Raw genomic sequence first — 22813 nt, forward strand, 5'->3', positions numbered from 1 at the left:
CGGCGCCAGGGGCGGCCGGTGCCCTCCGGCTGCGGCATGGGGGTCGGGCCGCGGCGGGGACCCCGGGGGCGGCGCTGACCGGAGCGGCGCCCGCCGCCGCCGCCGCCGCTTCCTCCTCGGCGCCGGAGCCGCCAGGCAGGAGGAAGGAGCGGCGGCGCCCGGTGCCGCGGCTCGGCTCGGCTCGGGGCTCGGGACCCGGAAGCAGAAGCGGAGCCGAGAGGCGGCTGGATGGGAAGGAGCGGCGGCGGCGGCGGGCGGCGATGGGGGAGCAGCAGAGCTCGCTGAGCGCCCCGCGGGCCGCCGCCGCCGCGCCGCCGCCGAGCCCGTCCGGCGGGGCGCGGGAGCCCGGCCCGGGCGAGCCGCCGCCAGGAGCGGCGCCGGGCGGCGGGGCGGCCGGGCCGGGGCGAAGCGGGGAGCCGCCGCCGCCTCCGCCCGCCGGCAGCGGCCAGCGGAGCGGCGCCGGCGGGGAGGAGGCGGAGGCCGGGCCGGATCCGAGGGGCGGCGGGGAGCCGGCGGCGCTGCCGGAGGAGGGCCCGGGGCCGGGGCCGGAGGGGGGCAGCGGGCGGCGGCGGGCCCCGCGGCGGCACGTCTACTGCACCGTGTACTGCGTGGAGAACGACCGGCCGGCGGCGGCCCCCGCGGCCCCCCCCGGCGGCGGCGGCGGCGGCGGCGGAGGGCAGCCCCCGGGGCGGCGCGGCGCGGCGGCGGGCGGCGACCCGCTGTCGGCGGGCGGCAGCATCGAGGTGGTGGACTTGTACCTGCTGCCGGAGCCCTTCTCCGGGCTGATCGCCGGCGACTTCGGGCCGCTGCTGGTGCTGAGCTGCCGCGTGTGCCTGGAGGAGAAGCCCATCAAGCCGCTGTCCTGTTGCAAGAAGGCGGTGTGCGAGGAGTGCCTCAAGCGGTACCTCAGCTCCCAGGTACGGCCCGGCCGGGCTCGGCTCGGCACCCGCCTGCCTCTGCCCGAGCGGGGGCAGCGCGGTCCCCGTCCACCCGGTGCAGGCAGCGCCTCGCCCGCCGGCCGCGGGTTCACCCCGGCCCGGGCGGGGAAATCCGCGTGCCGCTCTCGCCTGGACCCGCCGGGCCAGTCTGAGTGGGAACGGTGAAACGGCGCCTGCGGTGATAAGTCTCGCAAATGGTGTTTTGTACCGGCTTCTGTAAACGCACGGGTCGGGTGCTTTGAGGCTCTTAAAGTGGTGGTGGTTGTTTTCTTTTCAGCTTCGCTCCAGACCTGATTTCGCAGCACGCGTTACTAAAAACGCTGGTGAATCTTTATGGTGTGGCACAGGAAAAATTTCCCGTCTTGTACGAAACATGTTTAACAGCCGTCTGTGTTTGAGCTACTAATTTAATAACAGTTTGTTCCTGACGGATTTATCTTGTGCGTTGTTATGGAGCCTATCGTTTTGGTCGCCTTTATGTTTTCGTGCTCTTCCCAGTCTCTCTCTAAAGAATTTTCTCTTTGAATTTTGGAGTTCTCACATGACTGGCAACAACTTCCTTTCAAAAACAAGTGCAAAGAACGATAAGGAGCATAGGTTGGTAGCATTAGCAGCTTCTTTTGAGGTGACTTCTTGTGTTACAAATCTAGAATTTTGGCTGTCATCCTGCAGTGCCTTTGTCTTTGTGGGTTCAGCGTGTGTGGTGCTGTTTGTGTGCGCTGGTGTTAAATGCGCTCTTTGATAGACCGTGCAGTCACTCTGCATGCTCATCTGAGGATACGTTGTATTTGGGATTATGGCAATTATGAAAGATTAAAATAGTGGATGGGGGGGGGGGGTTGTGCAGTTGTTCTTGAAGAGCTGCAGTTACAACAGTAAATTAGAACTTAAAAAAACCCCGATCTTGGTTGAATAGCTGCTTATATGTAGGCTAGTTATTTTTTCATTGCAGTTTGATTTGTTAGTCAGAACTACTGTTTTAAACTGCAACCATCAGATTAAAAGCTAAGCTCTCATCTTCGTTAATGTTTGTAGTTGCTGGCTTAGCATCACAAAACACTTCTGCATTGTTTCTAGAGCGGGAATTGGCACATCCTAAACCCAAAGAGCAGTGGGAGAAGTATGGGCAGGTGAAAAACAAAACCAAATAAACCTTTCTCCTACCACCTTTAAGTGCTTATAAACATCTAAGGCACTCAGTAGAGATGTGCTGATTGGTGGGAGAATATATTTTTACACCTATCGGCTCTGCGAGCCTGGATAGTATAGTCTGCTCTAGCCGAACTGTGTACATAGGAACTGGATAAGCAGCTACAGCTACCCCCATGCACTATACATAGTTGTAGGGCTGTTCTGGCTAGAGTGTATTTCACTGCTTAGAGCTTACACTGATTGAATTGAAGCATATGCCTCTGCCTAGGTATTGGCTTGCCTGTGTAGCGTTTACAAATGGTCGTAGCGTTTGTATTGACTAATGCTAAACTCGCTCAGATTTTTCGGAAACGCCTTCATTCTGTTTAGATAACAAGGAAGGCTGTAATGAGGGAACTGATGGAATGTGAGAAACTGGAATTGCGTTTATGAATGTCTCATGTAATACTGAAATTCAGGAACCTCTGATAAGCCTTCTTGAGACTTCTTACACAGAGCCCAGAACGTTTGATTTAGTTTTTAGTTAAGCGATGGACAGGAAAGTCTTTAGTAAGTTTTTACAAGGTATTGCCAATGCGCACGTCAAGTGCTGTGTGTGCAACCTTTGTATTTGCCAGTGAGGCTGCGCGTCAGAATGTTGTCTGTCTTTGAAGCTGGAGATTGGGAAGTTGATGTCAGGGTGGTCTCTCGTAGCAGGGCTCTGTACAGCTCCGGAAGTTCCACAAGCTGGTGTGGTAAGCTGTGGTTAGTTCTTCCTCGCTGAACAGGTAGAAGACTATTTCAGAGGGTAGCAATGCTGTGGAGGGCCTACTAGTCTGTCAGTCCATCTGCCACCCTGACAGTGAGGCTCTTGCACAGAGGAATGGCTGGTCAGGATCCTCGGGGATAACCTCAGCTGATCAAATGTCAATGTCTGCAATGTCAGCATAAACGCTGAATCCAGTTGTCTACACTCCTTTTGTACTCACTGTGGGGAGAGAGAGGGCTTTTAGGGTGTAGTTTGTCTAAAACAAATGAACTGCCCATGGATGTGCCTGTGTTTTTGTTTATTTTGTCTTGTTACCTTTGAGAAAGAAAGGACCTGTGGTCTTATGAGGTTTGATAAGAAGTTTTATCTGAATAAGATCCTACGCCAAACTCTAAATTGTTTCAATACTAGTCATGAGCTAAACTATTCAGAGAACAGTCTACAATTGGTTTAATGAAGTTTTGTGATCTGGTAGCTGAGGCTATACTGAAGGACTTTTCTGCCTGGCTTAGGCTGGACTCTCTGAGGATGGTCCAAAGGCTTAGTTGCTCCAGCAGCTGAGTGGCTTGGGAAGCAAACAAATCCCCCCTGAAGTTGGTTTGGAATTGGCCAGCTGTTGGATGCGTGCGCAGGGATGCCCTTTTCAGCAAAGTCACTGTGATTGCTGAGCCCTCTGGAAAGCCTACCCTGGAAGCTGTGAAAAGGTCTATATGACAGATAGCCGTATTGATACTTACCCCAGCTTTTATGTATATGAGTATCTGCAGGGAGGAATCTTCATCTGTTGAGGATGAAGATTCACAGAGCAGTTTTGAGGACAGAGGGACACTGTTATAGATGCTCTTATGACTAGACATAGTTTTAGCTGCTTGATATATTTCTTTAGGAAAAAAAAAAGAAAACCAAACACTCTCAAATACAGTCCAATGTGTTCTTCACCTATTTTGCTTCTCTGAGAGTGATATTTCTTTGCAAAGAATAGCCAGTAATATATCTTTCCATTGTGCTGTTGAAGGACGCTGTGACTCATCTTGAGGAGAGGGAAAAGATTTCTCTTTTATATCAGAGGAATTTCTGGGAAAGATAAGTGGAAAGGCAGTATAGAATAGAAATAAAATCACCTATAATTTCTGAGACTTAACAAGCAAGAAAAGCACTTAGCAAGAAAAAGAGACTTGTAAAAGCTCAAAAAAGAGTAAATGTTGAAAAGTTGGTTCTATTTGAAAAATTAAACAAATTTTCAGTTTCTATACAGTCAGCTTAGTCTAAGAATAGGGGAGGGGGAAAAAAAAGGTATGCCTTGTTTAGGTTTGGGCTCTTTGTCAAAGAAGTAGCAATCTGTCCTTGGTTAAAGAGGACATTGACTCTAAGTCGCTGGAGCAGAAGTGGTCTTTCATGCTGAAATTTGGAGTATATTGACAGAAGAATAAGACTTGAAAAAATGTGTTTCCTTTAATGTTTGTTTTCCAACTGAAGAAAGCTGGATTCTCCTGTGATAGTTTCATTATGATTTCTGAAACAGTGCTTAGTGGAGTATCAAAATAAAAATCCTGTTAATGTTTTCTACTCTCTTCTATACAAATATGAAACTGCATCAAAACCTCTTCCTGAGAACACTTCATAGATTAAAAAAGCAACTAAAGTTTTAGATATTGCTGAAAAGAAGATAATCCAGATGAAAATGCTCCAACTGCAACAAAGTTCTCTGCTGGTTTTAGGGACATGGGGGAAAATGAGGCTAATTGGTTTAGGAATGAAGGATTGGAAGGGTCTTAGAGGTGAAGTCTGGTTTCTCTTATCACTGGCACCTTGCTGCATAATCCCTTTCAAAGATTTAATGGCTAGTGCAGAAGCCAGTAAGCAAGCCCAGAGCTCTAATGCTGATCTGGAGCCTGACTTTAGATACTGGCATAACTTACCCCACCTCGGTTTACCCAATCTTTTTTTGGCGGGGCGGGGGTGGAGGGGCCAGTAATCACAAAGGTCTGACTATGGCCTATTTTATTCACAAAATTTCCATGTCTTCTCTATTTTATTGGACTCAAAGAAACTGAAGAAGGAGTAAGTATGTGTAATGGGTTATCATGAAAGAGATTCTGGCTCTTGTGCCTCAGGATGTGGATAAAAGTGTGGGGTCCCGCAGAGCCTAGTTCAGGTCACAGCAAGCCCTGCCTGCAGGAATTAATGCAACCGAAAGGTGTTCTCCATTATTCCACCTAAAATCATGAACTGAAGAAGGACAAGACTGAAGAGAGCGTTTGAAACGCCACTGCTCTTCCTGGGGCAACTGCTCACGGAGAGAATCTCCTTGGACTGTCAGGTCTACGCTGAGCTAGGTTGGAGTTGCAAGGGGGAAAGAGTTGTTTCTCCTTGAGCTGGGAGCTATGTACTTCTGTATTACCGTGTGCAACAGATAAACCAAGGAGGGAGAGAAGGACTGGACCGTTTAATCCCTCAAAAATAATACAGCATTCACATTTTCTTCATGTCACATCTCCCTCTCCATTTAACGTTGCATCAAACTTGGTTTATTCTAGAAGCTCTGTGCACACATAGGTTTGCTAAATGAATGATTCACTTCCTAACCTCTTGTGGCTGCTTGTAAATCTGAGTCAGAGGGAGTATTTGAGCCTGGTTTTGCTTTTTGTGCGTATGTGTGTCCATGGGGTTTTCCGTTTGGAAATTTTCTTTAGAAAAACAAATAGATACGCATAGTGAGAAATTTGACATAAGAAGAGAGAGACCAACAGTTTAACTTAGATTTTATATTTAACTTAACCTTGCCTGGTAAAGAGGCAAAGGTTTATATGTGTTTTCTCATCTCTCCAATCTGTAAATGTGACAAGTGCTGCTCAGAACAATAATCTCACTCCCCATTTTTTAGCAAGTATTGCATAGACCAAAATAACATTTGCTGTTTCCTAACATCTATAAATTACAGCATTTTCTCTAATAAATATTTGAAGAAATATGTATATTTATAATTGTTTCTATACTTGCTTCGCTCTTACTGTAAGGCAGCTGCAAATGTCTTGTACAAACCTTGGTGGTTTTACTACCTGCTTTTTCTACTTGCAAATTAGGAACGTTGATAATCCAGTTTTGATCCTGTGCTCATTGGGGATGCTTTTTTTTGTATTTTTTTTTAATTCTCTTGGAGCAGTCTTCCTTATATTAAAGGACTTTAGATGAGTTAATTTATGCAGCATACTATATTCTCAATCAGATATGGTGGTACTTTAATTATAGGAACATGAACCAGATTAGTGGACGTGACTAAATCAGAAGGGATTGTTGGGGAGGGAGGCTGCATCTGACAACATTTTGTCTATGGTTACTTTTGGTGAGATTAGAATCCTCCTTTACTCTCCTGAGCAAAATACGGAGATTATCTTCCCTTTGCTTGGGATCTGTTACCGATTTTCCTCTGTCAGTGACTTGAGATCTTATTTTTAGCCCCCCACCACCTTTTTTTCTTTTTTCCTGTGCGTGATCTCTTTCTGAAAGACCTAAGAAGAAACGCAGCAGGATGGTAGTCAGGGTTTTTATGTGAGGGATGTGATTATAAAGCCACGCTAACCAGCAGGAGAGCTTAGGGGCAGGCCATATTGCCTATAACTAGTACAAGCTTGGGCCCGGACGGACCTGACACCTGTGTACCTCTTCAGGTGCCTGATTGTATCAGGGAAATGATCCACCTTCAAAGCTGCAGTCTAGCTGCTGATGAAAACCAGCCGGCAGAAGTGCAGACGCCCAAGTGCTGAATCATCTGACTGTTAATGAGCTGCTTGGTGCCCTGGCTCAGACCAGTGCTCGCAGGGCCTCTGGCTTTCGGTGCGGGAGGGCAGCTGTGTTCTTGAGAGAACTTGAGCCAAAAACATACTCTAATGCCAGCTAGTAAGTTAGTAGGATGGCCGCAGGCTGGCTACCAAGAGACGATGGCAGGGTCATCAGTCGCCTGCCAGCTGAAGTCTTAAGAAAACAAAAAGAGATTAAATAGGGGAATATGTTACTGGCTAGATTATAGGCTTTCTAAACCAAACCAGCCACTTCAGCCACTGTGAAGTACATAATTCCTGAGTAGGAGGATGGAGATGTACCTGGTCCATCATCCATGAGCTGCAGGAGTTTCTTGGCTTCTTTGCTGATGCTTTTGGCAAACAGCTTCTGCAAAATCTGTCCTTAATGTTCCTGTGTGTTGTAGGCAGTGCTGGTGCTGAAATGCCACAGGGTGGCTAGCTGTCCAAGGATTTGTATTGCAGTTCAGCATGACACCCAAGTAGGTTTAAGGCTGTAGTCTTTATTAGTCTAAGGTTAGTCTTTTTGTAGTCTTTATTAGTTAAAATAGTCTTTATTAGTTTAAGGTTATTGAAGTTGACTAGGTGTATAGCTGACTTTCAATCCCTCTAAATACTTGTTGTTGGATCCAGTTTGGGCTGAATCTTCAGTTTTGAACAAACTCTTATAATTCTAGCAGTGCTTGATTTTTTTTCTATTTTATATATATAATATATATGTATATATGTGTGTGTATGTATATGTATTCTTATGTGTATATAATTTTATATAGAAATATATTTTATATATTTAAGAAAACTCATTTTGAGTAATACCACATCTTAATATTACCTAGTTGTTCTAGTGCATGTAGACCAAGATCCTCCACCACACTAACTTTGTGTGCTGTGCTTCTTCCCTGAATAAAAGTAACTCCAAACTTATGCTACATGGACCACTGTGAATTCCTCTTGTTTGGATAAGCCTCTTCCAGATGTAGAGCTGGAACGCGTGGCCATCCTTTCTTAGCTATGCTGTTGTGGAGGGAAGTGGGGAAAAAGGATGGCTCTTCTTCATAAAGCTAAGAAGACTTTCAGCAAAACTCTGATCTGTAGGATGTTTGGAATAGAAAAGACATTGGTGCCTTTGAGCAATCCCAGGAGAGGTTGTGCTAATGCAGGAATGCCTGAAATCCTGGGGTGAGGGAGGATACCTGGAGAGTCCTATTAGCAGCGTCATGAAGTTGTTGCTATTGACAGTAAAGTTGATTTTGAAGGCTAAGGACTTCTGTTAGCCTGAAGTTGGAGTGGGAGATGGAGGAGAACTGATTTTGTTTCGGTTTGGGTTGATATCTAATTTTGAAAATGCAAGACTTCTGTGCAGCAGAAGCCCTGTTTTGCCGCTGTCTCCTATACGCGATGCGCTGTGCTTCACCGGGCCTTCGAGGTGAAGAATGAGGTGGGAACTGGTCATGGCACAGACTGGGCCATGCAGAGGTGGCCTGCTGGGTGCCTCCCCTCCCACTGCTCCCAGCAGGTGTTCTCGGCGCTCGCCAGGCACAAGCATGGACAGGGATTTTAAAGAGAAATGAACTGAAGACTGAATTGTTGGGATTTAATTGCCCCAGATGGAGAGATGTGAAGGAGTTAAGTGGGGGTTGGGCAGGCCTTCAGCTCACCTCTGCCCCGTTCTTCTGTTTCTCCACCCAGAACAACTGTTCTTCCAACTGCTCTGGGGCCTCTTGGCCCTTCATTCCTCTCTTCTTCTTGTACAAATATCTTGCTTCCTGCTGTCTAAACCAGCCAGGCTCCAGAAAAGTTCATCTCTTAAATGGGCAGGATGCAAGTACGTTGTCAAAATGATTAAGAGTTGTAAGGGATGTAATTTCTCCAAAAGAATTCAGGCTGGTGTAGAAGGGCATTACTTACCCACCCAGTTATGTTAGCTTATCTGTCTTTTTGTATACTTCAGCTGCTTTCACTTATCTTTCTTTCACCTCTCATGCCTTTTTTTTTTTATTTAATACTTTCTCTAGGAGCTATACTTTCCCCTATCTCCCCCTTCCCCCCACCAATAAAATTATATTGTCTAGGTCTTCTATCTGACAAGCAGCAATGACTTTGCTACTATAGAAAAAGTGAGAACTTTATCTAGTGACAAAGAGGCCTTTTAACTTTTACAGTAATTCTTATGCACTTAAAAAAATTTCGGTAAGGCAAAGAAATTAATTTTATTTGGAAGTTAATGTGAACATAGAAACAACAGCATTCCTGTTGAGCAGTCTTTTCTTGAATGTACATTCTTCTGCTGTGGCCTACATCCATTTATGGTACAGTAACATAAGCTTTGTGAGAGCAGTTGCTTAAGGTAACTAACGTAGGTGACATCGGATAAATTCAGATAAAAATTTTAGAGAAGAAAATTAGCAGGATTAACAGTGCAGAAGGTCAGAAGTTTAATGGTAGTTTAAGATAGTTTTGGAAATGAAGTTGAAGTCACTTAGAGTCTACGTTTGCCTTAATCTGCCTCACTGCATCATTTTAAGATTAGTGTATATTTTCATTTAGAAGCTTGTTAGGAAGTACTCCCTTTTATTTATGTAATTGTGAGAAAGGCTGTGGACTTCACAGACTATAGTTTAATGAAAAGATACAGAAATTCCTAAAACTAACATGTCCTTTTTGTTACGTGTTTGCTTATGGACTGTGTAACACATAAAAGTGAAGATATCTCCCTTTATTAGGAATATCAGGTGGTAATAATAAAAATAAAAGTACCTTGCATAGACCTCTCCCCTCCTCCTAAACTGATGCTTTTACTGAAGTTTAGAGGTCAGAATATATTGGATGTAGTAATGGTAAGAAGGGGCAAAGTTCAACATTTGCAAGCCTAGTACTATTGATGCTACTGTTTATTGTTTTCTACTATCAACGTGATATGAAGAGCAGCCAAGGTAGGTACATCTCTAGTTTAATTAGTTTTTGGCTCCCCTGTTTTCATAGGAATGATGTACCAGCTGAGAGGTAGGATGGGGATCTTGAATGACTTTGTCCCTTTAGCTTATACGGAAAGGGAAGTCCTATCCAACTTGTTTCAGCTGTGATGAGGATCTGAGGTTGTTCATACAATACAAGGAAGGAAGAAGAATGAGAAGAAGATTGCCCGGATGGGAAGGGCTTGATGCTGTTGTAAAAATCAGCTTGACCCAGAAGGTAGGCTTGCTCGAATAAGCTTTAGTAAAACAAAAGGGAATCATAAAGACTGTTGGCCTCGATATGTTGTAAGGTGGATCCTTGGTCTCTTTTTAAACCTGCAGCTGAATACTGGCCAGTTGTTCTGGTAAATGATAACGGGAAAGTGAAATGGGATTCGCTCTAGGTCTATTTTCCAGTGAGATTGGGGGAGTGTATGGAGAGGGGGATAAATTTAACCTTAAAAAAATAATGATAGACTTTAAACATAGTTTAAAGTATGTAACCTCAGTATAGAGCTTTTAGGAGGATAGTCAGCATGTGTTTTACTGGCCTGTTAGAAGACACTGCTACTCTATAGGTAGCAAAGAAGGATGGAGTAAGGAGATGCATTGTGCCATCAGTGATACAGTTTCAGAGGTGCTATGAGAAATGCTGCTTTCTTGAACAGCTAAAAAGAAGTACTTTACTATTTTCATTACTGTTACTGCTGTATGTGGGCAGGGGAGTGGGAGAAGAGAGATTCTTAACCTTTTCAGCTATTTTAATGATTGCCCTATGAATGCACTTTGGAGATAGGACACCTTGTGCCTTTCCATTCCAGCACACCTGTGCAGTGCCAGGTATAATTTGTCTAGTTAGAAGTATTCCTTTACAAGATTTATAGAAGCAAGTATGTAAGCCATTCAATGCTCTTTCAAGTGCATATGTAGTTCAGTTGTGTAATAGCTTGGAAACTCTGCTTAGTTAACTTTATGGTATTAGCATGCAGCTTAAAAAGGGGAAAGAATGTGCAACTTAAAAGTTTTTGGAATGGATGGATCTGCAAAAGAACAAACATGCCCAGTAGTATTTAGACTCCAAGTGTTGCATACCAGCTACAAAGTGTAGATGTTAGTACTCCAAGGAGAATTATGATGGTGATGGTGTATTTTATTGTCATCGTTTAATCCTACTCGGAGTGAGGTTAGAACATCAATTGTAAAATACTGGATCGCTGCCTAAATGTTGTTGCTGTTAGAGACTTTCAGGTATTGATGGATACGTGGCTATCTAGATGTCAAAATGGCTGGTGTGAAATACGTTATTAAAATCTGGATGTCTCAAAGTGTACCTGTACCTACAGCCCTCATTTTCCTGACAGATGAGTGATGGAAATTAAGCAACCTCAGAAGTTTTCACCCCTTTGTATAATGGAAAATGCAATCAGGCTTGCTTCTGTTGTATTTCTCCGTAACGCTTCAGAACAATTTTCAAACTTCTAAAGCTGTCCATTCTTTAAAGGCATTTTCTGGAGTTGTGAGGTTGTTTTAAATTGCTGGCAGCTTCCCAGTGTCTAAGATTTAAATCAAGTTTGCTGTGCGTTACTATGTGATGGTTCCTATTACCAATGGATGTTACTGAGTGCTTTTACCTCAGCGAAGCAGATATTCCATATGAAGGCGTGATTTGCAGTTTTTTTGTGAGAGTAACTCACAATCCTGCCTTCAGGCAGGCAAATTCTGCATGAAATATAGAGTATAATGCTTCATGAGGACCTCACCTAAGCCAAGACAAGTGGGACCTAGCCAGAGAAGGCCAGGCCATCACTTCTACTAAGCTGTGGATCTAAAATGAGTTCTGGGTCTCGTTCCTTCTGTATGAAGAAGAGCAGAAAAGACTGTGTCTAGTCAAAGGCCAAGGTTTACAGTCACTTAAGCCAGCAATGGTACCCACCCCTCTCCATAGCTTGTTTGTTACTGTTCCTGCATCATCCCCTTCCTTGATCCACCAGGAGAGCTGATTCGTGTTAAAATTAGCATTTAATGACCATTCTGACTCTCTTTATTTTTTTTATCATAACAAGTTCCCCATTCTCATGCTGCAGCCACGCAAATGTTTATTCTGTCACAAGCTGGTAGCGAATCAAGTGTTTGCGGCTAAGTGGGAGTATTTATTTTGGCAGCAATGACAGTTTGTCAGAATAAAATGACTGAAAAGACAGTACGCCGGAAAGAGCATGTACAAATGACTGCAGTTGGAGGTTTTCATTGGAACTTGATGAAATCAGAACTGAAATTCAGTCATATTTCTGCATTATTTCCTCTTTCACAGTCCAGAGGAAGTCATGGCTTGTCTAGCTCCTGTAAATGCATCTGCACCCGCAGCTCTTTGTACAGGCTAGGTGTGTCCAGAGCACTCTTAGTCACTTGCAGCCCTGAAGTTCTTGGTCTAGTTCAGGCTAGTACCTCCTGGTCTTATCTCCACTGCTGTGTTTCAATAGCTTATTCTTGTAGTGTCACTAAATAAGAAGCTTTCAATTAGCTGGAATTCTAAAGCATTCCCAAGCATTTTAGTTTGCTAAGAAGTGCAAAGTACGGTCATTATATCTGTGTGAGTAAAAGATAAATTTTTCCTGCACTACACAGCTCTTGAAAGTTGTTCCTCGAGCTCCTTACCTATCTGAATAACAAATGAGTAGAGATGCGGAGCCTGGGATGATAGAAAGATTTTTGATTTTGGTTGCCTTTTTTTTTTTTCAGTCCCAAAGACACAAAATATCTGAAGACTGCTTTTTAAAGGGGATATTATTCTGAAAATACACTACAGAACAAGGTGCAACTCTGCCATGGAAGAAATGGGTATGCATCACCTTGAGATCTTAGATTAAGAAACTCTCCTTGTTGATGAAGGCTTTTTTTGAGCTTATACCATCTGTTGGTATAAGTGCAAAAAAAAGGTACACTCTTTAAAGAAAGCAACCAAAATCAATTAATTACTATTTCAGTGTATTCTTGTCCATGCTAATTGACTTTTAATGTCTAGAGTCAGACTGAAGATAACTTATTGGCCAAGGAGGTAATTGTTTGGGGTAAACCACAAATATAAACCAACTTTTGCATTACAGGAGAGTGTGGGAAGACATCTCCCTCTTTTTTCACCCTTCTTGAGGCATTTGAAGCCTGTTGCTTGCTTTCTTTCGGTATAGCAATTAGGTTTTCAATCCATAAAGTTTTAAGGCTATTCTTACAACAGATGTAGGTTTTTGTTTTTTTGTTTTTTTACCTTATGTGTAATCTACACTTCTAACAGTTGCACTGGCATGAACGGGCTGTAACTATGGCTTTCACAAGCTAAAAGTATGTTTTGCAGTAAGAAGCAGTGAGGAGGTTGTTTTGGGGGGCAGGGAAGGAGGCAAGGAGAAGGCTTCCTCTCCTTGCCGCAGTGATGAACTGACACCAGAAGAGAAGCATTTTCTTATACTAGCCTACCATTTAGCTTCTGTAGAGAGTGTTGACTTAGGAGGGTTTAAAGTTTTATTAGAACTTTTGTTAGGAGTAGGGAAGAGGTTACTTGATGAGCCAATAATCTTGTGTATATCAGCTGAGTGCGTTTTCAAAATTGGAAGAGAAAGCTTTCTTTTCTTCAGAAAAGATGTGCTTGTTGGACGTCACCTAGGAAATCTGATTCGTGGCAGGTTATTTGTTCTTTCTGTGTATTTCTTGTAATTGCACGTGTTCTCTTGCCTCTCTTCCTTTTCCTAATGTAGACTGTCTTCAGGTTTTGTAGAGTTAAAATGAAATCTAATACAACTACATGCTAGGGCATACAATTAGAGATCAATAGCAGCATTTTTTTCTTGCAGGTGGGAGCCTGGCTGTTGGAACAGTAGTAAGAGGCAGTGAATTTGAGTTAATGACAGTATATGGCACAAGCAGTTAATATGATGGAAATGCTAAAAAAGTAAAGGTGTGTCTAGGGTGTAATAGAGAGGAGAGTTACGTTAGGCCATTGCATCTGGTGAGGCTTTGTTTGGGATCTTGGGCACCTGTGCTGTAGAAAGATGGCAGGAATCGAGAAGGGTTGCAGGGAGAAGACTGCTGTCACGCAGATGCAAATAGTTTATTTTAGGATAGTGAGAACTGAGAAGAGAAATGACTGCTCTCTCTAAATCCAGGAGGGGGTAAATAGGAGAGTGACTTCCTAAGTTTTGGCACAATACAAATTATGCAAATTTGCAGTGAATTAAGTTAGGCTAGAAATTGGAGTGAGGCTATATATTTGAGATAGCAAGGCGTGATTTCCGAGATCCTCTCCAGGCCCCTGTGAGTTAAGGAAGAAGAGTTCAGTATCTGAATGGTTCTCAAAACTAGCAGCTGTGGTTCTGTGAAAAAGGACTAGCTGTAGGGGACTATCAGACACAGAATTTGTCCCAGTTTGTTGGGGAGGTCTGTGTTTCTGAGAGTGAGCTCTGCTGGGGAGAAACTTGAGTTAAAGGAGGAAATGACTGAAGAGTTTTCATCATCTGATGCTACTTACTTAGAACCGTACTTTAAATCATGCATCCGCTGGTCTGCATGCGCTCTCTGACTGCATTGCTGTCACCTGACTTGACCTAGAGTAGAGAGAATGCCTTTGTGAAAGAGCTTTCCAAGGGAATTCATGCAAGCTGTTGTATAAAGAGACATATGAGAGAATGAACAATTAGCAAAAAATAGTGATTGTTACATGAAAACAATGAACTGAACAGATTATTAAAGTACTAAAAAAAAGCTATGTAACATTGAAAAAGCAGTCTCTGAAGGTTATGTGGAGGGGGGTGGGTGTTATTTCTTTTGTGCATGTGTGATGCTACAGCTACAAGCTGGGCAAGTGCGTTGCTAGTTATTGGACAGTGGTAACTGAATTACTGAATGGTGGTAACTTGCAGAGCTTCTTTCTCTTTCTGTTAGTCTTCAGTTTAGCTGTGTACTTCACTTGGTAGGCTGCAGCAGCATCATTAGATGATAAATCCCATATGTCTCATTCAAAGGTTCTCTCTTTTTTTTTTTTTTTCTCCTTCCGATTATTGATACCTGTCTGAAGAAAGGATTTTAGCATTCTGAAAGTACTTCTATTGGCTGCCAGGTAATCTTTTGATAGATTGGAGGTGACTGCAAGGTGACTTACTTGGGGATTCGGGAGAAATCCATCCCGGCTCTGTGCCGGACCTAGTGTGCATAGAGGGCTTTACTGCTGAGAAGGCTGAGATACAGTAATGCTGAGTTTCTGTACTCATCCCGAAATATACCTGAATGGAACTGTTGAAGCTGTCATGCTCTTTATGGTTGCTATATGTAGAAGTTATGGCAACAGAAAAATCAGCAAATTTTGCATGTAGAGGCTGAGTAGCCAAGTATGTGTCTTGCATCTTTAATATCCTATTATGTCTTATGTCCCTGCATCTTTAATTTACTGTGACTTTGAAGGCTGCGTAATGTTAAAAGATACTTTCGTTCAATACTTGTTAAACTAGACTAGATTAGACCAGGCTAAATTGGTTTCCTACAGGGCTTCAGTTTCCTGTAGCGTCGAGTTCACCAGTCATATCTGTCTGCCTGGGAAGATAAATTTCATAGAAGTGCCAGCTGATTTAATTCTTGGCCCAGAAGGTATACTGATAATCAGTATTTTGGGGGACGAGGGGAGCGCTAATCGGATTATGATGAACCTACCTCTGCGTTTGAACAAAGTGTTATACAATCATGAAGCCTGATGTGTGCAGACACCAACAGGCATTTAAACATTTAAAAATCGTTTCTGAAAGATATAGGCTTATGATTTTTAATGAGTTACTTTGTATTTTTAACCCATGGTGGAAAAACTGATGAGAACTATATCTAGAGTATATGAAATAACAGTATATGTTGTGTAATGGTCTGTTGAGACACTTGGAAAACAGAGATGTGGCATAAGGAATAAGAAAAAGCAAATAAAATGAAGTGACTGGCTGGCTAATTTGTGTTTGGAGTGGGTTATAAAACCTTTATTTATGGCAGGAAGTTGTGCTACTTCATAATCAAAATGCAAATGCTTATCTGTTAAGTGCTGTGAAGATCCTGGAGAGTGACCTCTGTTCTTACCAGTTTCCAACTTTTGCTCTCTGTCTTCTCCTTCGCTGTCCTGGATGTGTTTCCCTTCGGTTGCCAGTAGCTCATTACAGTGGCATTTTCTTCCATAGCAGTCCTTTTGCTGTAGTATTTGGAATCAAGCTCTGAAAATGTAGAGATGTGTTATACAAATTAAAACCAACTCGGCCGCATTATAGGTTATTCATAAACGCCTTAAAAATGAAAGTTTATGTTAGAAGAAATCAAGCATCTGTTGTGTACTGTGTGACTTTGGGGGAAGAAATTACTATTCAGCTGTGAACTCTTTTTAGCCCTATTATCATTGGAGTGTTTGTCTTATTTTTCCTCCCATCAATATGTAATTGAACAAGGGAGAAAGACCTCCTTGCAGGAGAATCTCGTTAATTAGACAAGGCAGCCTCTTAGCCTCTCCAGCTGCTTTTGAGCAAATAAATATGATTGGAATAGCAGACTTCTGCAGGAGATGGGCACGCTCTGTGCTGGTGCTGTCGTGCGGTTACTGTGACTGCAAATACTTAGCTAAGGCTGAGCCTTCGTGACACATCAGTGACGGTCGGTTTACGTTATTCACCATTCACTGCTACGCCTCTACACCTCTGAGGGGCTGGACTGTGCGCAGATGGCAGATTTGGGAGTCTTCTCTGCTATTGTATATTACTCAGCTGCCTGTGATTTTTAGCATGCAGATTTTGATGATACAGCTCAATAGCCTTGTGTTTCTGTTATACATAGATGTATTTCAGTTGGGAAGCTTGGAAGAATAGCATCGTAGATGCCTGTAACAGAAAAATTATCGAACTGTTGTGCCGATCATTACAGAAGGGTTTGGAGGGTTCTTTTGTTTGTTTGTTTTTAAGACCTCCTCAAGCAGCAGAAGAGTTGTTGATTTTGTTCATACCTTTCCTACTCTTCTCCCAAGCTCTGGAAATGAGGATAAGAGGGAGGAGTAACCATGAGATTAAGACTGGATTTTTTTTTCCCCTCCTGTTTTTCTCTCTCCTCCTTCTCTTGTGGTACAGCTTGATTTGTGGTGTTAGGAAAGGGAGTTAATCTTTCTCTGAAGCAGTGGAGTTTCTATGCAGTGGTTAGCATGTGACAGCATTGTGTGACGCCACACGAGGCAGGTGTGTTCAGTTATGGTTGTAATGTTTTAGTTAAATCCATATACTGTGTTGGCTCTCATAAAGGATTTTTTGATTCAGCCTAAGTGATCAAGTACTTATGCACTAAGCTACCAGTACTGTTGGGCAGGTAGGGCATCATTAATAAGAGCAGAAAGAGAATGGGCTGGGTAATTTAAAAAAAAGCAGCTGGCATCATCCAATTTAGAGAACATATCAAATGACAGTGGACAATTTTAGTGATGATTTAACATATTAGTGCTTTTACCACTTATTTGCATTTCAGAAATGATACTTCTTTGGGTTTTGGATTGAGAGCACTTATCTGCTGTGCGACACAAAAGATGATGCATGAGGATGTTAATTCTAGTGCTATATGTTGCAACTCTAAGCAAATGTGATTGTTTATAGCTTAATATTTTAACTGGCAGAATACAGAATTAGGACAGTTGATCAGTCTTAACTGTCCTGTAGGGGTCCCAGTGGAAGAACCTTAGAATCACGCCTAAAGTTGCTTTAAAGTTGGTTTTGCATCTAGCTTCTTAGGGAAAGTATTTTTGTTCTAGAACAGTTGTTCCTTGCTCCAAAGCCTGTAAATTTTGGGGTGGGGTACCTAATATATTCAAAATTTCTTCCTGATGACAAATAAAACGGTCCTAGTATCCTCTAGTAATTTTTCCACCTTTTTTTTTTTTTTAATATTAATCTCTGTTGTACTGAAGTTGTTTGCTGCTCCACAAGATTTACTTTTCAGGGGCCTTTTAAAAATATTTCTGTTGTGCAGTACTGAATATGTGCAGTTTGTCCTGTCAGTCATTTAGGATAAGAATCAGCTGCCTTTCATCACAATGCATTCATCTGCTGTCATAGTTAATGAGGACGGTTGTTGAACTTCCTTGTGAATTCAGTAAGTCTGGTTTTCCTTGAATAAAAGCGTCTTCCATGCATCAAGGCTGCAGCTGGAGGTATGGTTAGCTGTTAGACTCAAGCAAACCTAAACCTATCCTTAGTTCTAGATTTCTTCTAAGCAGAAATGTTCTGTCCCATTTGAATTTGTGGGAAAAATTTTAGCAAAGGGTTGGTTTAGGTAGTTACAAGAATGGACTTTGGAGAAACCTGTTTATTTTGTCCTGCTCATTTAATAATAATTTTTAAAAAGTAGTGTTTAGGCCACTTTCTTGGAAGTCTTCAATGTTTTGCAGATTTTTGGGGGTGAGGGGAGCTTCAGCATTTTGCAGGGTATCTGTCTGTATTTTGAAATACTATCCACTGCTATGTGATCGAGTAGTAAGTGTTGAAAAACTGCAATTATGCATGTGCGAACTTTTTCATAAGGTGGCTTAATTCACTGGTAATTCTGCCAACGTTGAGCTGTCCTCGTCTTTTGGGACCTGAGGAAGATCCGCTGTTTGCCCCTCCTGTCTATTGTAAACTCCTGCAACCTCCCACAACGGTGGCACTCTTGGTATGCCGTAAATATTCCTTTCCTGCCATCCAGGAGCAGAGCTACTGAAATGCAGCAAGAACAGCAGGATGCAGGTAGCAGGGGAATTAAATTGAATGGGCCAAGTGTTATTTATGGACATAATACCGTGAGGTGGGAGCTGAAGCATGGGGAATCCACTAAGGTTCCTAGTGTGGAGGATGAAGAATAATCAGGGCTGGCTTGGCAAGGAAGAAGAAGAAGTTGGCATGGAAATGCCTGGCACAAAGAGACCAGAGGATGGAGGAAGCTGGTGTAAGGGCTGAGGAGAGGAGTACCTGAGCGCCTGCCGGCTGGAGCAGGCTACTACTCTGGCTGGAACTGAGACCATAGAAACCTGTTTTCTATCTTCATTTGCTCTGCCTAGGATGAGATTTGTCCTGACAATTGTCTCTTTCTAGCAGCTGATCAACATAAAATAACTGCCTAATATGGCTATTGGTTATTTTGTAAGCTCAGGCAAGAGCTTTTTCCTATATCCGTGATGATTGACTTCCAGCCTGCTACCAAAGTGTATAGAAGCTGATACTGGTTTAAGGAGGATTGCTAGAGCTTTCATGAGTCTGGGAGCCATAACACAGCAGAGTAATGTAATGGTTGAGGTAAGAGAGCTGGTGTTTTTTTTTTGTTTGTTTGTTTTTTTGCCTGTGTTAGAGCCTTCAAAGGTGATGTTAGCCAGATCACTTAATCCAGACTTCTCACAGTCTCACAGATCACCCACAGTGGCTTGGTGTGTGAGCTCAGCTTTGGCACTTAAAGTCGCTAGGAGCTATGTTCTGAGATAAATCAAGGTAACATTAGGAAAAATACATTTATATTTGAAAAACATTGATATGCAATTATGAGAAATTAATAACGGTTTCTTCAGAGGTTGGTTTGGTGTGCAGAACTAGCTGAGGATGCACTTTGAAAAGTACTTTAATAATCTTTATTCTTCTTGTGCAGTATCATTTTTCCTGTGCACTGAAAGGCTTTTTAACCTGTTTTTTGTTACTGATGCTAGTTTTGCAGATGAGAAATCAAATGGAACTGTATTTCATGCTTAATTTTAAACATAGCGATTTGTACTCTAGAGACTTAGTACAAAAAGTATGCAGCATATATGGAAATCAGCATCAATGTGGGATTTTTACTCTTTTTAATGTTTACCATACTCTTAACATACGTAATTTGATGGGGCTTCCTCATATATTACGTTGTGCAGTGTGCAAAACTTGCACAACTGTTCTGCATGTGAATGCATGAGCTATTGACTGATGCGAGAAGTCATTACTTGAATGACACAAGCAGTTTTTCATTCCAGTTAAACTATATAGAAGTTTTTTCTTCACTCTTCTGTAATACTTAGCACACTTATATTAAAATATTTATACTAAACATGTATTTCAGGAGAGGTGGAAAGTAGACTCCAGAGACCTCATTACTAAAAATGGCTTTATAATTAGCATACCCTATGCACCAAAATGCAACAAAAGATCCATTTTACCTTTAATAAAAGATGTTTCATTAAATCTAAATGATTCCATAAAACGTTCTTAAACTTTCCCTTGATACTGCCTTACCATTACTTGGCAGCAAGTGGCCTGTGGGGTTAAGTGTAAGCGTCCTTTGGCTTTCTCATATTTGTAATTTTTTTTTTTTTTACCTGAGTGACCTAGAGTTTTAAATGATTATGTTTTAATATAAATTTCAAGGTCCTTTTTTCTCCTGTCTGTTCATGGTAATTTACTTTACCCTATTCCCAAACAAAATTTGACTGCAAAATCCTTTTTTTTTTTTTTTAATAGTTGTTTCAACTATGCCAAATTCAATTTATGTAGGGAATACAAAGTGTAGGAGAGGAGGGAATTTCAGAGGTACCATCTTAAACCTGATGTTAATATCATTAGTTACTTTTAATATTAAAAGTTGAGTGTTCTGGTAAGGTTATATATTTGTAAGAAATGATGAAGTTGCTGCAGGACATCAGCTGATCAATCTGGGCAGGGAAGAATGCCAAAGACTAGATCTGGAGGATCATTTCTGCCATCCCTCCCTATCCAGTTGGGAATAAGGGGGTGGGAAAGTCACTGAGCATGGTCTCTTTCCACAAGAGAAAGTGCTGAGGCATCTTTTAACAAATATTGGAAATCTTAACCATTAGGGGATGATTACCATAAAAGGACAAGCTGCATTTTTTTTCTTACTGCCGCTGCCAGAAGTTCTGTTTTCCTTTATGGTATTTCTTTACAGCTTGGTGTTACTGATTCAAAAAACCTGTAGCATGTTGAGAGGAGAGGGGCTGTAAATGAAGTACACATGGAGAAAAAAATCCAAAACTTGTCTATTGCTTAATTAATTGCAAAATTAACGCAGCATTTTTTTCAATGAAACAATATTCTGATCCTTCTGGAGAAATGTCAGGACAAGTCAGAACTTAATTCTCTGGCAGGATGATATGGATTTTCGAAATTGTAGGCAACATTTTGGTGAAGAATGCATAACCAACACATCAGTTACCTTGGTGTTTTGGCATGCCACCAAATCCATAAATTCACAGGTGTGAATATTGTTGCCTTTCCTCTGTGCAGAAAATCAATGTGCTTTGGGGCAGCAAGTTCCTGGGCAGCAGCAATGGCAGCCCTGAGTTGCAGCTCCTGTTCTGGCACAGACGCAGGATAGAAGGAGGCTTTACAAGCGCAGAGTATTCCCAGGATGGAAATGAGGGGAGCAGGAGCAGTAGCCTGTGTGTGGGAGTTACTCAAGTGAGGGAAATTAGTGGATTAAGACAATTTTGAGGAGTGATTTCCCATTTCCTCTCTCCTTCCCAGTAGGTCGAGCAAGAGGACATTGTGGTCTGGGAAGGTAACTGCAGCAGAGGGGAAAAAAATCTTGTGATTTGCAGGAGAGACAGGGATTTGCAAGGAAGTCTAGACTGGGTGACCCCAAACAAGCTATAACGGCAGTGACTGCATTCCCTTTCCAGGTAAACAACCGTTCTAATCAGGCCTCTACGGAAACTTCTATTTGCAACAAATGATTGTCAAGGACCGCTTAACCCTAGCGAGTATTTGCTGTTTGCAGCTAGGAGGTAATAGTAGATGTTTGCTCTGGAAGAGCTGTTGTTCTCATCCCATTAAGAAACTGAAACAAAACTAATATATTGAGAAAGCTTATAAGTGGATAGATAGGCTAGTGGTGTTTAATGTCATGTGGCGTACTTTAATTTCAATGAAAATATTAATGAAATGCTAAATCACATACTTCTGAAAGCTTTTCTTTTTCTGATAATGAATACTTATTTATCCTGTTGGCTTTTTGCCTCTGAAGTTGTCCATCCTTTCTTTTTGCTCTTGCAAAATCTAGAGTTGGGGAGATGCATGTCCTTACACACAAACTCTCTTGCATTCTTTGTTACCTTGTTTTATAACAATTCATTTATCTTATAGCTCTTCAATTCCTGCCTGTTAACCTTCTTCAGCTGAGGACTACATATTCTTTAGAATTAATTAATGAAACTAGAATTTCTTCAGCTAGTGTCGAATTCAATTCTTATCGAAGTCTGTGGTTTCAGAAGTGTCTTGATACCTCCTTCAGCTCCTCTTGTTCCTCAAGCTCCAGTCCTTATGGATGGCATTTTTGAAACTCTGGTGCCTCCTGGTAGGAACAAACCTGCTTCTTTAAATATTCAGTGTGATGTGAAATGGCAACCCAATTTCTGGAAAAGGTTTAATGCAGGCAGAAGTTATGTTTCAAGGTTTCTATCAACCTGCTCAGCACTTAAGAAACCCTCGTAGTCAATAATCCTTGATTGATATGTATTTTTTTTTTTTGGTCAAGCCTAAGGTAATTTTGCTTGTAAATGAATGGGCTGTATCTACAGAAATGGAAAATAGTGGTTTTCCTCCAATTGCATGCAGTTTTTTTTTCCTCCATAACCTTTTTTGATCAGAGTCGCTGGGGGCAATATCTTTATTCTTGAAATGGAATATGAAACATATTTGGTGAAATTCTTTGAAAAGTATGTCAAGTCAGTGAGGGATGTTGTTCATAGTATATTTTTTATAGTTGTTTTATTCTTATAGTCAACCACTATACAATGTTTTTTTAGTGTGCGTATAACAATTGTTGGTAGAATTCCTCCTTGCATCTTGCTAAGAACTTGCTGAGAGTATGTATTAATTCATTTGTTTTATTACAAGTATTGTGTGTCTTTTCTTAAAGTCTGTTTACTCATAATTGTTCCCTTTGCTTTAGCTTCACAGAGACTTTTGTATCATTCAGAGGGAGAACTGAGTGGAGAGCAGAAATAGCGCCACAGAAAACTAGGAAGTTAAAAGACTGCCTTTGAAGTGCAGCGGGTATGGGTGTCAACCTAGTAAAAAAAAGTTCAGACCTGAAGTTTACTGAAAGATTTCCACATATGCAGAAGTTGAACATTTTAAATACTTGTGCACAATGGCAAGATACTGTTGAGATTTATGAATACTAATATATGGCCTTACTATTCCAAAATATAGGCTTCTTTCTGAA

The 22813-nt window shown here is 42.0% G+C and overlaps 1 protein-coding gene across 2 annotated transcripts in view; it reads left to right on the plus strand.

Moving 5' to 3' along the window:
* The first annotated feature begins 245 nt into the window (after positions 1 to 245).
* The window catches only part of RNF217 (ring finger protein 217), an 81226-nt gene continuing 58658 nt past the window's right edge, over positions 246 to 22813 (plus strand). For both annotated transcript variants that reach the window (XM_068938178.1, XM_068938177.1), the window contains exon 1: positions 246 to 917. In XM_068938178.1, the coding sequence (XP_068794279.1) occupies positions 261 to 917 (657 nt within the window). In that variant the 5' untranslated portion in view covers positions 246 to 260. The remainder of the gene's footprint in view (positions 918 to 22813) is intronic.

Source organism: Struthio camelus, chromosome 3, assembly GCF_040807025.1.
Source record: "Struthio camelus isolate bStrCam1 chromosome 3, bStrCam1.hap1, whole genome shotgun sequence".
NCBI lineage: Eukaryota > Metazoa > Chordata > Aves > Struthioniformes > Struthionidae > Struthio > Struthio camelus.